At 34.1% G+C, this 16,343-nt stretch overlaps 1 protein-coding gene across 5 annotated transcripts in view; it reads right to left on the bottom strand.

Annotated features, from left to right (window-relative positions):
* STRN3 (striatin 3) overlaps window positions 1–16,343 on the bottom strand; it is a 139,310-nt gene that overhangs the window by 33,244 nt on the left and 89,723 nt on the right. For 3 of the 5 annotated variants that reach the window (XR_004184958.1, XM_009211348.4, XM_031668209.1), the window contains exons 6-8: window positions 13,223–13,352; window positions 12,278–12,419; window positions 6,352–6,462 (exon numbers count right to left, since the gene is read on the bottom strand). Coding sequence is in view for 4 of the 5 variants with exons in the window: in XM_009211348.4 (XP_009209612.3) it covers window positions 6,352–6,462; window positions 12,278–12,419; window positions 13,223–13,352 (383 nt within the window). In the remaining variant the exon portion in view is untranslated. The remainder of the gene's footprint in view (window positions 1–6,351; window positions 6,463–12,277; window positions 12,420–13,222; window positions 13,353–16,343) is intronic. The other 2 variants (XM_031668208.1, XM_031668210.1) reach the window with 1 other exon arrangement.

Here is a 16,343-nt window from a genome sequence, read left to right as displayed (position 1 = left end):
TCTTTGAGGGAGGAGAGAGAATATAACTATTCTGTGAGCTCTTCGAATTAGTACTATGTGCTAAACGGAAGTAGCTTACTCATCACAGATAATTTGTAGTGTGAGCAAAGGTGTTTTTAAAAGCCTACTTAAGAGTAATTTCTTCTTAAATGTATTCAAATGCTTAATTTTGGATATCTGGCTTCAAGTCACACTTTAAAAAATTGGATTTCCTGTTGACAACATGTTTTCTTGGATCTAGAATAGCAAACGACAAATATTAATACAAAACTTTAAAAATAAAAATTAGAAAATGACTCGGGGGAGCTCACTTATGATTTTTAAGAAATGCTGAAAAAGTTACAAGACTTCCCCCTTTTCAAATGTATTGATAATCAGGCCAGAAGGTGCATAGCAATTCTGCAATGCTAGTAAAGGAAAGAAGGGAAATGGCAAAAAAAATCATATTCTATACATAGAAGAGACAGAAAAGTTAGGATAAATGAGAATAATTAGGAAAATTAAGATAAATCCACTCACTAAGAACCAGGAATGCAAACACATATTCCCAAAATGTGAATTTTTTAAAATGGGGAAAGCCTATACATCTTTTCAAGAAAGGAAATGAAAAAATCTTTTATTGGTAAGTTTAAATTTTATAGGTATAATATAGCTTAAAAGTAACAACAGGCTATACGAATAACGGCTCCTATCAAGGGAAAATACATTATTATAATCCACAGTTTAAATTGTCCATGTTGAAAAGGAATAACAAATACTAAAGAAAGTCTTAAAAGATTTTTAGCCGCTTCTAACTAAAGCCTCCGTATTTCAGATGCTTCGTTCACACTGTGTGATTTTTAATCACTGATTTACATGTTTTTACTAAGATATAAAATACAGCACAAATGGAGACCTTAAAAAGTTAGAATAATGCTACCAGCCCAACATTTTTACAAAAGATTAATTCACTTCAAGCTCCTCCCAAATTACAGAAAACAGAAATTATTAAAAAGTGAAAGAAAACTGAGTTTTAGCTTAGATATTAGTATTGCATCAATGTTTACTTCTTGATTTTCATGACTGTACTATGGTCATACACCAGAAAGTCTTTGTTTAAATACATACTAATATATTTAAAGAGCAATATGTCTACAACTTAGTTTTCTGATTTAAAAAAAAAAAAAAAATTCCATGGCCAGGTACAGTGGCTCATGCCTGAAATCTTTCTTTTCTTTTTTGAGATGGTCTCCCTCTGTCACCCAGGCTGGAGTGCAGTGGCGTGATCTTGGCTCACTGCAACCTCCGTCTCCTGGGTTCAAGTGATTCTCCTGCCTCAGCTTCCCCAAGTAGCTGGGACTACAGGTGTGAGCCACCATGCCCAGCTGATTTTTTTTGTATTTTTTGTAGAGACAAGGTTTCACCATGTTGGCCAGGATGATCTCAAACTCTTGACCTCAGGTGATCTGCCCGCCTCGGCCTCCCAAAGTGCTGGGATTACAGGCATGAACCACTGCACTCAGCCTCACACCTGAAATCTTAATGCTTTAGGAGGTTGAGGTGAGACGATCACTTGAAGCCATGAGTTTGAGACCTGCCAGGGCAACATACAGAGATCCTGTCTATTAAAAAATGTAAAAGTTAGCCAGGCATAGTGATGCACACCTGTGGTCCCAGCTACTCAGGAGGTGGGAGTGGAAAGACTGCTTGAGCCCAGAAGTTTGAGGTTGCAGTGAGCTACGATGTGCTATGGCACTCCATCTGCAGAAGCAGAGAGCCTGTTTCAAAAAATAAATAAATAAAAAAGAATATATTTACAGAAAGGAAAGGGAAAAGCAAGTGTGGTAAAGTGTTAACATTTGGTGGGCGAAAAGTGAAACCTGGGTGAAAAGTGTATGGAATTCTCTGTACTATTCTCACAAAATTTTCTTAAGTCAGAAATTATGTCAAAATAAAAAGTTAAAAGGAAAAGAAAGCTTAACCCTGTGAAGCCTGAGACCAAAATAACTGCATCAAACCTCTTTAGTTTCATAGTATTGACTCTTAAGAGTATTAATAAGATAAAGTACATCTCAATTATATTGTATATCTCACTTAGTGAGAAGGAAATACTGAAGTGGGTCTACATTCCAAGGCAAGGCTGTCACTTTTAACCCCTCTTCCTCTTGCAGGGGGCAAGGTAAAAAAAAAAAAAGAAAAAAAAAAAAGGAAGAGTGGGATGCAGTGAACAAGCTGGAAGACAAAGAAACTTTAACTTAGTACTTGATTTTAGAAGCCTTTCCATTTAAAAGTCAAATCTTGAATGGGTCTTTACAAAGTTAAAAAGTCAGCATTCTTGCCATTTTTCTCTTTCCCTTCCAAAAAAAAAAAGAAAAAGAAAAAATACTGGATTACATCTGCTGATTCCATATGGTAAAGTCAGCAAATAGTTTTCTTCCCTCTAAGACGCTGCGGTGAAAAATCTGTAGAAGCTTATACTAATTCAGTAGGTGTGACTTATTAACAAATTCTGGAATAAAGAAAAAAATCAAGGTTGGTAAATGTATACACATTTACATTTACATAGGTAGAACAAGTTCTGGTTTAATTACACAATAGGGTGACTATAGCTAATGATAACGTATTCTATATTTCAAGATAGCTAGAAAAAAAGGGTATGGGTGCTATAACCACAAAGAAATGATGAATATGCTAACTACTCTGATTTTCATTATTCAATGTTTAAATATATTAAAACGTCACACTGTGTCCCATAAATATTTATAATTATGTGTCATTTATAAGCAAAAAAAAAATTTAAAGAAATCAAAAGGCCACAGATAATGAATTATTCTATCTTGTACAAAGCTACATAAGGAGAACATCAGAACAACAACATGGACTAGATAATAGAAATGCTAAGAAATTCATGAATTACCTTTTCATGTAAAATTATATCTTAGTATTAATACGATGAGTTATTTGAATTAAGATCATTAGAAGTTTGCGATCTATAAACAGAAAAAAAAGTTTTTACTTTCTTAAACTCTATTTTCATGGCAAGGATTCAGAGCCAACATTTTCACACTGAATTCTGTATTCAAGAGCAAAAATTTTTTAATTTACAAAATTTCATAAAGGAAGTATAAAAAAGAAACATAATTTATTTCTGAATTATCTTTCCTGAGACACTTTGCTAGAGACCTTATCCCTATATCTACTTACATTAGTAGCCTTAAAGACAGTAATACTTAAAAAATGTTTAAAAATTAGAAACAAATCTACAGGTTTAACTAATGGAAGCTAAGTTAAATCCACAAATATTGTATTTTAAATGACTGTGAAACATTAAGAAATAATGAGTTAAATTACAACAATAATATTCTAGTTAAAATATTAAGAAGGAGGTTTTGTGTATATAGACTTTTAAGAAAAGATGGATGAATATATGCCAAATAGTCTCTGAGTGGTAGGATTGCAGGTGATTTTTATAGTTTTTTTTTTTTTTTCTTTTTTTTTTGAGACGGAGTCTTGCTCTGTCGCCCAGGCTGGAGTGCAGTGGCCGGATCTCAGCTCACTGCAAGCTCCGCCTCCCGGGTTCACGCCATTCTCCTGCCTCAGCCTCCCGAGTAGCTGGGAGTACAGGCGTCCGCCACATCGCCCGGCTAGTTTTTTGTTATTTTTTAGTAGAGACGAGGTTTCACCATGTTAGCCAGGATGGTCTCGATCTCCTGGCCTCGTGATCCACCCGTCTCGGCCTCCCAAAGTGCTGGGATTACAGGCTTGAGCCACCGCTATAGTTTTTCTTTATGTTCCTGTATACTTCTTATATTATCTGAATAACAAGCATGTGTTGTGTTGATGATTATATAAGCAAAATTCATTTTTTTGAAAAAACAGATATAAAATCAAAATTAAAGTGGAATGGGCTGAATAACAGAATACCCATCTAGATAGTAAGATGTTATTGAGACATGTAAGCCTTAAGTTATGAATTTGGGGTCTCCAGGTACTGATTCAATAAAAGAAGTTCACTTTCATCCATTTCACATACTGGGTTCCTCTCTGTTGTTTGGAAAGAAAAAAAAATCACAAACATATACAAAGGAATTATTTGCTGACATAAAATGATGTTTTCTATGATGGTACTAGGCAAATTATAATATTGTGTGTATTAAGGTCCAATTAAAAAAAAACATAAGGCCGAGCATGGTGGCTCATGCCTATAATCTCAACACTCTGAAAAGCTGAGGTGGAAGAATGGCCACAGGCCAAGAGTTCGAGACCAGCTTGGGCAATACAGAGAAACCCCATCTCTACAAAAAACTTTTAAAAATAAAATATTAGCCAGGTGTGGTGGCACGTGCCTATAGTCCCAGCTACTCAGGAGGCTGAGGTGGGAAGACATCTTGAGGGCAGGAGAGTTCAAGGCTACAGTGAGCTATGATTTGCACTACTGCACTCCAAACCGGGTTCTAAAAAAATTAAAATTTGTATGAGGGGTTAAAAATTCAGCTTTAATTTATCTGTTTCTAATATTTCTTAAACATACTTAAACATACTTTTTTAAATTAAAAATATTTTTAAGAAAAGTTTAAAAGCAACAACTAAAAAAGACCTTGACTTACATCTTATTTACAGACCTCAAAAAGATATAGGTCTAGTCATAGTCTATCAGAGGAGGAAAATGGGATACTTCCATCTTAAATTAGAAGCAACGTTATCTAATATTTCCAAAAAAAAAATCTTTAGCAGATTAAGCCAGTTTCTGATACTATATATAAAATAAGCAATCCACTAGTAAAATGAACCACTTTATTTCCTTAAAAAAAAAAAAAATTAAACCCTAGGCCGGGCACAGTGGCTCATGCCTGTAATCCCAGCACTTTGGGAGGCCAAGGCAGGCAGATCATGACGAAGTCAGGAGATTGAGACCATCCTGGCTAATGTGGTAAACCCCTGTCTCTACTAAAAATACAAAAAATTAGCCAGGCATGGTGGCACGTGCCTGTAGTCCCAGCTACTCAGGAGACTGAGGCCGGAGAATCGCTTGAACCCAGGAGGCGGAGGTTGCAGTGAGCCGAGGTTGCGCCGCTGCACTCCAGCCTGGGCGACAGAGTGAGACTGCGTCAAAAAAAAAAAAAATTAAACCCTAAAATTCTAATGTCATTTTGTCTATTCTAAAATAGTCAATCATGCAAACGTACTTTTATACTCAAAATGCTTGCATTATAGGTAAATGATGTTAGAACTAAACACAACCCTAGCCCAGTATCAAATGTTTTTAAATACAATAAGCTGTTCACTATACAGTCTTTTAATTCACATGCAATAACAAAAGCTATCATAAAGTTATAAAAGAAAATTGTGTAACAGGCGAAACCCCCAAAACTTCACTTATTAGCCTCCACAGTAAATGAAATCACTCAAAAAAGGTTTTACTGAAAGAAACTCGCACATGTTTCTATTACACCTGCCATTTTATATATTAATGTATTTGTCACCAAAGAAACACAAAAAGAATGTCTGTATCATTTTTGCCTTTTTCTCACACTATTTTCTCCTTTATATAGTCAACATGTTAGACTAGGAGGGGTCAATGGCCAGTTGAAAAGAGTCCCAAAATAAGTTTCAAGTCTCTCTAGTTAACAGTCATAGATCTGAAGATACTTTTATGTAGCAACTTTTAAGTTTGCACCACCAAATGGAAATGAATTGCTACTTTAAGAGAGGTACTGTAGCGGATTTATATTTTAATAAGTAAATTGGTTAATATACAACACAGTGAAAAATACATCCAGGCACCAAGACACCCAGCAATGACTAAACAAACCCTACTGCCACCACTAACCTCCCACTCCTGGTCTCCTTCACCACAGTAGCCAAAAAAAACTACCCAAGAGATTCTTCTTGCTGCTGCTGTTGTTTGTGGTTGGATTAAGACCAGAAAGCAGAAACTACAGAAAGGGCTTTCCTACTCACTCTAGGTAAGGATTCCCAAACTAAGAAATGTAACCTGGATATGAGTTGTTTATAGCTATACTCTATGTATCAAAAATGGAGAAATTTATACTTTTCTCCCTTCTGAACAAATTTTTATTTTTTTATTCCAATGTCAATATTCCTAACAATTTGGTAAAGTTTTTAAAGCTTAAAAACAATCCTCAAAATCTTTCCTTTACCCTTCCCATATATTTTAAATGATTTTCTACTTGATCGGTAACACATCCTAAATTATATACAAACAAATTTCAATTATACAACAGACAAAGTTTAAAGTTAGTTGCCCCCTTTTTGAAACAAAAAATTAAGTTACACAAAAAAACAGAATTGAAGAATTTTTTCCTTAATTATTGGTATACAAAAATTATAATAGTCAGAATCTGCACTTACTCTTCACCCCTTTCTTCCCCTTTCGTTCCTTCTTGTACTGTTCCTTCAGTTTACTTATTAGTCCCTGGTCTACATCCCAAACCTCAGCAGTTGGGGAGAGGTCATCTTTATCTACATGCAGCATATTATTAAAAGAAAAAAAATCAGCAGTTGGCAATGCAAGCTGTTGGCAGTAAACTGTTATAGCTTTACATAATCATAAAAAAATGTATAATAGCATATACTCAAAATACTTTAAAGGTGCAGTCTCAATTCTGGTATTCACAACTCAAACTCTAAATGCCCATGTCATAAGTTTCTAAACATTTAATATCAACAATTAAATAGTGCTTCATTTTCATGAACCACAAGTTTGAAGGTTATCATTCATTCAATAGACTGACATTAGAAATCTAAATAAAAATAGATCACTGCATCTTTATAAAAATGTTAATAAAAAATTATTCAGCCAGCATCATAAAAGCAAATGAATGAAATACATGCGAACTACTCGGAAAAGTGCAAGCTAGAAAGTTAAGTGCTGTTTCATTGATGAAAATATTCATGCACCTTCTGTCATACTGATTCTGCATGCACAGGATTAACTGTACTAATGGAGAGGCATTCTAGTCCAATATAATACACATAAGGTGAAAAATACAATGTCTTGAATAATCCATACAAAGCATTCAGAAAGTCCCACCTCTGCCCCCACCCACCCAAATAGTTCAACATCTCATTACCTTCTTCCATTGGTCTACAACTAAGATTAGCAAAAAAACAAAAACAAAACAAAACAAAACACAAAAAAACAAAACTCAAATTCCACTGAAGAATTTTTTTTAAATTGATATTTTTTTCAGGATAAAAGTAGTGATCAGCATGGAGAAGTGAAAACATACATTGCTGTACATCTGCTAAAGCTACATCAGCTATTTTAGCTGAATAATAAATCCATATTTAACTAAATACTTGTGCCTGAGAAAATTTACTCATAGTCAACTAGAGGAAAAACAGCACTAAAGAGGCAGCATAAAAATAATTAAGTCTTTGAGACTTATTTTAAATATTGAGGATTTTTCCTTCCTTTGTGTGGTTTTAAAACAGCCATGTTATAAGGAAGTTTAACATCCTGACTTGTTAAGTTTTTGGTAATTCAGTATATTCTGGCTCACAAGTTTTCTAAGAGCCACGCTAGGCCTCACTGACTTAATCTATAAAGTAGACATAAAAAGCCGTTCTCTTCCTTTATAGATTGTTATACGTACCAAACTTAAGAAATTCTCATATTTGAATGGCACACAGAAATGCAAATATTTACTGTACCTTGAGTTTTTCCTGCTACAATTGTCGTAACTTTTTCCCTGATGGTTAGACCACCTATGATCACAGGTGGTCAGTATGTGAAAAGCTAAATCCTAAGCTTTAAATTAATTTGCTAACTTGAATTACCTGAAACTAAGTTACTCATGACTAAAACTTACACCTAAGATTATCTGTCAAATCCACAAATTGTAATGCTGTTTGTAATACAGTTATAAAGAGAAAATTCACTTTACTCAATTCACATGCACTCAAATCATGAAGTTTCCTGAAAACTACACTGCATCAGGAATCCTTCTGTAAACTTATTGAATATACTAAGAAAAACGGGATCTCAACAATTAATCATTTGCACTCATCTTAATGAAGTTAACAATTCTTAATTTCAACTACTTAAAGCAAGACAAATTGATACATTACGAGCAAATATTTTTTAAACCTCACAGAGACCAAAAAAACTTAAGTTGTATAAAGGTTATATAGGAAATCAGATAGAAGAGAAAAATTTAATAAGAGCCAAACAGTTTTCTAAAAGACCTGTGTAGAGAGAATAAAACTGTGAACAGCTCTAATGTTGACAAAGAGAGTGGAGTGAAAATGCATAGAGAATAAAAAAAAGGATAAACTTAAGGAAAAAATATTACTTGCAAGATAATCTCAAATCTAGAAAACAAAAGTAAATTTAGGCAGTGCAAAGAACAGGTTGGTGAATGCATATGTGCACAAACAACATCCTGAAACTTGCCTGGTAAGTAACAGCTGTTTGATATTGCTTATAAGAAACAGATAAGAGCAAAAGGGAAGAGGCAGCATAATCTTCTACATATTAATCCTGTTTTTAAAAAATCTAGGGGGAAAAAATACCAAGAAATGAGGTTGAATCATTTACGGTAACTTTTATGTCTAAAAGAAAACACAAATATGCATAAGAAAGTTGACTCCTGACAGCTCAAACCCACAAAAACATGAAATTCTACTATGGCAATTCTGATTACCAAAGCAGAGGAATTATACACATCTATTAACTGTCGCATAAATTTGTAACTAACTTTATGCATATACTTATACTTTATCCATTATACTTAAGTACAAACATTCAGGTGCTAATTGTATTTTGTAGTTCTATAAATCTCTACAGATCAGTTTCAAAGATAGGAGACAATAAATGAACAGTCTTAAAATGCCTAGTCTCCATGAAAGAAAAAGCAAAATAGAAATGCCAACTATTGTTTTTGATAATTAGAAGAACTAAAAATCACTAATATTAAACTCAGACTATCTAACACAGATGACACTGAAAAGAGAGTTAGAAAGCTTGCCAAAAGGCAGTGGTTTCATAAGATAAAAAAAAAATTCAAAGTCAGAGATAACAAATTGTCGATTGCTAATATACAAAATAAAAACTAGATTCTCTAATGTAAGGACTACAGAGTATGTTTCATTAAGACAAGACTTACATTTTTAAAAAATCAGTGCTCTTTTACTCAATAATTCAAATCTGGGCCGGGCATCGTGGCTCACACCTGTAATCCCAGAACTTTGGGAGGCCGTGCGGGTGGATCACCTGAGGTCAGGAGTTCAAGACCAGCTTGGCCAACATGGTGAAACCCTGTCTCTATTAAAAATAGAAAAACTGGCCGGGCATTGTGGCACACGCCTATAATCCCAGCTACTCTGGAGGCCGAGGCAGGAGAATCACTTGAATCCGGGAGGCGGAGGTTGCAGTGAGTCGAGATCGTTACATTGCACTCCAGCCTGGGTAACAGAGTGAGACACTGTCTCAAAAAAAAAAAAAAAAAAAAAAAAAATCTGAAAGCTACCACTTTCCTATTTATAAATATATTCAAATTTTTAGAAAACGAATTTCATAAATATAAAGAGTGTTTGCATATTCATCGTCTTTGCTTTGGAAAAAATGACTATGACATCTTGTTGAGTAAAGATGAAGAACTTTGGAAACACTGCATAAATCACTTGACAGTTTTCATTTCTCACAGAAAAAAAACTATTTCAACCATCTTATACTTAAATGAGTTATTTTCCTTCATCAAGAACTTAAAATGTTTTAAAGATAATATTTCCGTCTTGTCTGGAAGTAAGAGACCTTTCCAATTATTTCCACTTAACACAGGAGACACCGGCTCTGTCAAATAATGATAGTAAAAAGCAAAGTATTGAGAGTTGTCTTAAAACTCTGCTCTACAATCAAAAGTCTTCAGACAGAAGGACCAATCAGTTGTACATAATATGGGAACTATTATCAAAGAAATAATGCCATTCCATACCAATTACATTCCTGAATTTTTTCTTTATCCTTTTGACTAAATTTCTAGCAACTTTAGGCTAAGGAAAACAGGAGTAAGTATGTGTCAAGATTTAGCTAAAAAGATACTCGATAAATATTTTGATCATTTTCTTTTTAATGAAAATAATCTAAATGTGCATCATAGGGCTCTGGTTAAATAAAATCATGGCACATTATTGACAGAATGTTTTCCAGCTATTAAAAATGATGCTGATTGGGCATGGTGGCTCATGCCTGTAATCCCAGTAGTTTAGGAGGCCAAGGCAGGCAGATTGCTTGAGTCCAGGAGTTCAAGACTAGCCTGAGCAACATGGCCAAACTCAGTCTCTACAAAAAAAAAAAAAAAAAAGGCAAAAATTAGCCAGGTGTGGTCACACGCCTGTGGTCTCAATTATTCAAGAGGCTGAGGTGGGAGGACCCCTTGAGCCTGGGAGGTGAAGGTCACAGTGAGCCAAGATTGCACCATGGCACCCCAGCCTGGGCAACAAAGCGAGATCCTGTTTAAAAAAACAAAAGGGGGGATGCAGAAGAACCATGTATTAAGTGAAAAGTGTGCATTACAAATCAACATTGAGCAAACTCCTTATTTTACTAAATAAATAAATATATATACACATGCTTATAAAAAATATTCATCTTCACATGTATTTGTAGGTTCTAAGTTTTCTAAAACACACTTGTATTACAAAGTAATTATATATTTATATAATTACAAAACAATCAGGAAAAAAGCAATACTTTTGAAATTACTGGAAAAAGGTATTTCCAACATTGTCTGCACAGAGAAGCTAAAAGAAAAGTTAAATATTTTTACTGTTTCTCCTGAGCAATGCTGATTTTGAAGAAAGATACTCTTCTAAAACACAATCATTTTCAAATAAGTACAAAAATGTAGTCTTGAAGGTAATTGTGTTTTCTCATGTTTGAATTAATGTGTCTCTTCTATTTCCATTTAGAAGAAGAAAGAAGTGAAGGTCTGAAAATAATGCTTAAGAACTATAATAAGAAAACTGGTGGCAAAATTCAAATCTTTTAAGTACCTGATTCATTTTTTTATATCAAGATAATAAATGTACTATATATTAGGTTTTTTCTCTCTTGCTATTAGCAATATTTGGTTTAAACACATAAATGAGGCATCTTTTAAAAGCCAAGTGTTTGCTATCAAAGTAGTTTTAAAAAAAGATCTAGTGATTATTCTTCTTGCTTGTAATTAAGCAAAACTTTGATGCATTAAAATAACCTTCTCCAGGTTGGGCACGGTGGCTCATGCCTCTAATCCCAGCACCCTGGGAGGCCAAGGCCAGTGGATCGCGAGGTCAAGAGATCGAGACCATCCTGGCCAACATGGTAAAACCTCGCCTCTACTAAAAATACAAAAATTGGCTGGGTGTGGTGGTGTACACCTGTAGTCCCAGCTACTCGGGATGCCAAGGTAGGAGAATCACTTGAACCTGGGAGGCGAAGTTGCAGTGAGCCAAGATTGCACCACTGCACTGCAGCCTGGCGACAGAGTGAGACTCCATCTCAAAAAAAAAAAAAATAATAAAATAAATAATAACCTTCTCCAATAAAGCTCAGTAAACACACTTTGTTCTACCTACCAGACAACATGCCGATATTAAATGAGGAATGCATGAACATATTTACTAGGAAAAACATTAAGGACACCAGCTATTCATTTAAAGTATTTTTTACACTTATTTTACCTCCTAATGGGGTTTTTAACCATGTACAGATAGAGAATGGTTTTCTCTTAGTTATGGCTGAATCATTATTAGCACAATGTACCACTTCCAAAGTTTAGGCCCTAACATTTTGCACACTGAATATTATAGGTAATAAAGTGTAGTATCTTCATTAAATTGTGCTCAATATAGAGCTATAATTCAGGATGAGTAGCTTTATTCTTTCTTAGTAATTAGTCAGATAACACTATATGGACATACTGAGTGTTAAATCTTCCTAAATCTAGAATATCAAATTAAACAATGGGAATGTTCAAAACTGAATACATACATTTTTAAAAATCTACTAAAAGGAAAGAAATTGGATTTCCAAATCAATTAAATGTTTCAACTTTAAATCCAGACAAATTCTAAAAATCAAAATTCACCAAAAGCCATATATATTAAAGTTTAGTCACCAAATTTAAATAAATTGGTACAAAATACGTTGCTATTATTCAATACCACTTCCCCTTGCTCTCAGTTTAACTGCCACCATACACTGATACACACATTCCACATAAAATATTTAATAATAACCCATCATTAAGGGCTAGATTTCCTCCCACCCCCTATTTCTTTATCATCTTACCCCATTCTGTGCCATCCCCCGAACTCCGTGCTTCTCCAGCTCCTTCACCATCTTCAGCAGTCACTAAAAAATCAAATTCTTTCAGTGCTTCCTCAGTATCAGGATCGTCAGTTAGGTCGGCAGCTAAACCTTCATTACCTATCTGTAAATAGAATATAAACCAAGAATTACTTTTATCCTAAATGGAAAAGGGATGCTTTAATATCGTCACATAACTACATTTACACACCCATTTTAAAATTACTTGGACCCAAAATTTTAGATTTCCCATGTAATTCACAAATCCCAAATTATACTTTAGCTAAATGGTTCAACAGTGCTGTGCCAAGATTGATCTAAGTAATGTGGCACTAAAAATGGTTTAAGTGCTAATCATCAAGAACAGTTAACTTCTTAAATTACAGTACATTCACAGTTAGTCCTCCACTAAAGAACCAGTCACTTATTTGCATTCTGATATGTTATGTTGAATTGACCTCATAAATGGGAAACTGCATGCTTAGCCCTTCACTCATAGAGATATGGCATAGTAACTAATTTAAGTTCATAGCTGTGATAATTGTAACAGTGCTTTACCTTTCAGAACAAAAAATAAATAAAAAGGATCAAAATCCCTATTCACTCAAATAGACGTTATACATATAGAATGTGTCAAAACAAAAACTGAAAACTGATTTTGCAGACCAGAAACTTTTGTGGAACATCGTCATTTTTTTCTTACATAACTGTAAAATCTCAAATACCCACAATTAAACCTACCCACCTGTTGCAGCACACCAACATGGCACATGTATACATATTTAACAAACCTGCACATTGTGCACAGGTACCCTAGAACTTAAAGTATAATTTTTTAAAAAATGGTAATAGCACACATGTAAAAAAAAATTCCTATTCCAACTATATGAATATATAGCTAATAAGAATATAAAAGCTAATTCCTACTTTGTGTTTATTTATCCGATGTTTGTCTTTTCCTTCTGGGATGCCTTCAATCATGTCATTTTCCTCTTCTTCATCACTGTCATCAGCATTTTCTAAGAAATTGAATGTCTCCAGAACATCACCAGAGGACCTGTGTGAAGGAAAAAAGATGAATCCAACTATTCCAATGGTTGGTTCTAATACTTCTTTCTGGTTCCCATTTTAAATCAATTCTTAAAACTAAAGAGATTTGAATGACTACCTACTGTCTGAGGACTTTATTCAAGAAAAAAAGTTTGAAACATTTATGTTCTACAACTGAAATAAAAGTAATTATTCTCTGCTGACTTTCTCCAAAGTTCATTGTCCAAAATATTTTAGGTAATTACTGCAACACATTAAAATCCTATAGTATTAGACACTCAAACACATATTATTAGTTCTGAAAATAAAGCCATCATAAATGAGCAACTGAAACTTAGTATTTCTTATAACTACAACCTCTTACAGTTTGGTCTAAATGTTTGAGGACTAAAACAGCAAATACCAAAGTTTATCAGGTGGGGCCAGGGACAGTGCTTCGTAACTGTAATCCCAGCACTTTGGGAGGTGAATGGGAGGAGACCGCTTGAGCCTAGAGTTCAAGACCATCCTGGGCAACATAGTGAAACCCACCTTCAAAAAAAAAAATTAGCTGGGTATGGTGTCATGTGCCTACAGTCTCAGCTACTCAGCGGGCTGGGATAGGAGGATTCTTTGAGCCCAGGAGGTTGAGGCTGCAGTGAGCTATTGACTATACACTGCATTCCAGCCTGGGTGACAGAGCAAGACCCTGTCTCAAAATGAAAACAAAAAAAACTTAAAAATAATTTATCAAGCAGCTCAGATTTAAATTTATAGTACATCAAATATAAAACATCCCAATCCATTTCACAGACTGTCTTAGCTAGAAAAAATAACTCAAAATCTATTAAATAAATACTTTTAAGTCTTGTAGAATTACTCATTTAACAGGTCATAGGGACAATCTATTTTATCCACTTAACTAAATCTTTTAACTAATTTGAGTTTCTCTATGCACACACAAAAAAAGGTTTTCATATAGTTGTTTAAATGTTTAACAATAAAGGCAGCAACAAAACAGTAGAAAATTCAGCCGAACAAAGACTTTCACCATGAAAAGTCTCTGCTCTGCCACTAAGTAGCTGCTTGAATTTGGCCAAACCATTTATATCTTTTGGCCTCAATTTCTTTACCTGTAAATTGTGGGGGCTGAATTAGATTATCTCAAATGTCTTTACTAAGAGTACATGGTAACAAAAAGAAAAATAATATAAAACTCAGGGAGGGTTTTTGCCCCCCTCTCTGATTGGTTCACTCCATTAGTCCAAATTAAATATATAACACAATTCAGATTATACTTGTCTCTTGGTTTCCATGAGGCATTGGTTCTAGGATACACACCTCCCTATCATGCTCAAGTCCCTAAGCACATTCTCCCTATAGTATACTTTAAATCATCTCCAGACTATTTATAATACCTAATACAATATAAATACTACATAAATAGGTGTCATACAGTATTTTTAAATTTGCATTATTTTAATTTTTAATTGTCATTTTTTTCAATGTGGTATTTTGAATCCATAGGTGCAGAACCTACACAGAAAGGGCTGACTATATTTTTAAAACAGCATTAACAAAGAGTGTTAATAGGCTGTACTATATCCCACCCAATCCAGCACATAGTTTAAAGGAACTGTATAATGAATGAATGTAGGAGATGGTTTTTTCAAATGCAAATTAGTAAAAACAACCACAAATCTACGAGAACAAAATGTACTTTCAGCTCAAAACTTACAATATAACTTAATATTTGGATATTAAATGAAAGGCAATGAATGCATTTGATAAAAGTAGCATATCAATGATACAATAATTTAAAAGAATTTTAAGATATATTTGTTTTGAACTTTGAAAAATTAAGTACTCCTGCTCCTTGGATAGAAATTTCTGTCTCTAAAGTGAGAGTGCCTCCTGTTTCCAGGTTTTAAAAACTGTATTTAATCACAGCAACATATGTGCATGGCTTTAAAAGTCAAATGGAACACAGCGCATAAAAGCAAGAATTCGTCAATCAGATTTCACCAAAATTATTAACATTTGCTCTTTGAAAGACATCAAGAGAATGTAAAGAAAAGCCTATAAATTGTGAAAAAATATTTGCAAGTTATATTTCATGAAAAACTTGTGTCAAGGGTATATAAAGAACACTTAAACCATAACAGTAACAAAACAATAAAAAATGGGGAAATATTTCAAATAGATATTGCATCATAATGATAGGTGGAATGCAAATAAGCATATGAATAGATGCTCAACATCATTAGTCTTTAGGGAAATGAAAATTAAAGGATCATGGACTGTGAAAGGTCTCAGGTTTTTCCCGGCCTTCATGCTAACAACCTAGCCTATTACTGTTTCATGGATCCTGAAATAAGTCATAAAATTGAGACAGAGACAAGAATTCTCTTCAGGAGCACAGGAAGTAATAGGACCATGTTTGCTGAATTTCCTTTGCCCAGGTCCCACAAGGGTGGCAAGGAGGTAATTGGGTAGATGTTACACTTACAGTTCGTTTGAATCATAGCGGAGGAACTCTGAGCTTAGGGAACTTGAATCATTTATATTGAACAGTAAGCATGACTTCCCAGAAGACTGTCTCTATCTTACAATGTTGGTTGTTATATAAATATCCTTAAATAGATAGTCCAGAATAAAAGGGCAATATGTGTCTCTGCTCACAGGATGTTTAGAAACATGAGAGATCAGTGGAGAATTGTCTCTAAAAAACAAAACAAAAATGAGGAAGTGTCACAAACTTATAAGAATGACTAAAATTAAGGAACACAGTCTGGAGTGGAGTTTATAAAGAGTAGAAAAAGATTAGAATTGCTGAGTTGAAGAATGAAGTAAGGAATCAGCCAGTGAAGAAAAAGAAAAGATTTGTCAGACAACTTTTAGGGCTCTACTGAAGTTAGCTAAGAATAATTTGGGGATCATGAGTATCGTAAATCTTTTGTTGCTGTTACTGTTGTTGCAGTTGCTAAAATGAAGTTCTGCTTGCTAGGAAATACTTAGG

The sequence above is a fragment of the Papio anubis genome, chromosome 7 (genome assembly GCF_008728515.1).
Source record: "Papio anubis isolate 15944 chromosome 7, Panubis1.0, whole genome shotgun sequence".
Taxonomy (NCBI): Eukaryota; Metazoa; Chordata; class Mammalia; order Primates; family Cercopithecidae; genus Papio; species Papio anubis.
The sequence above is the reverse complement of the archived record's forward strand: the minus strand, read 5'-3'. Positions and strand labels throughout refer to the sequence as shown.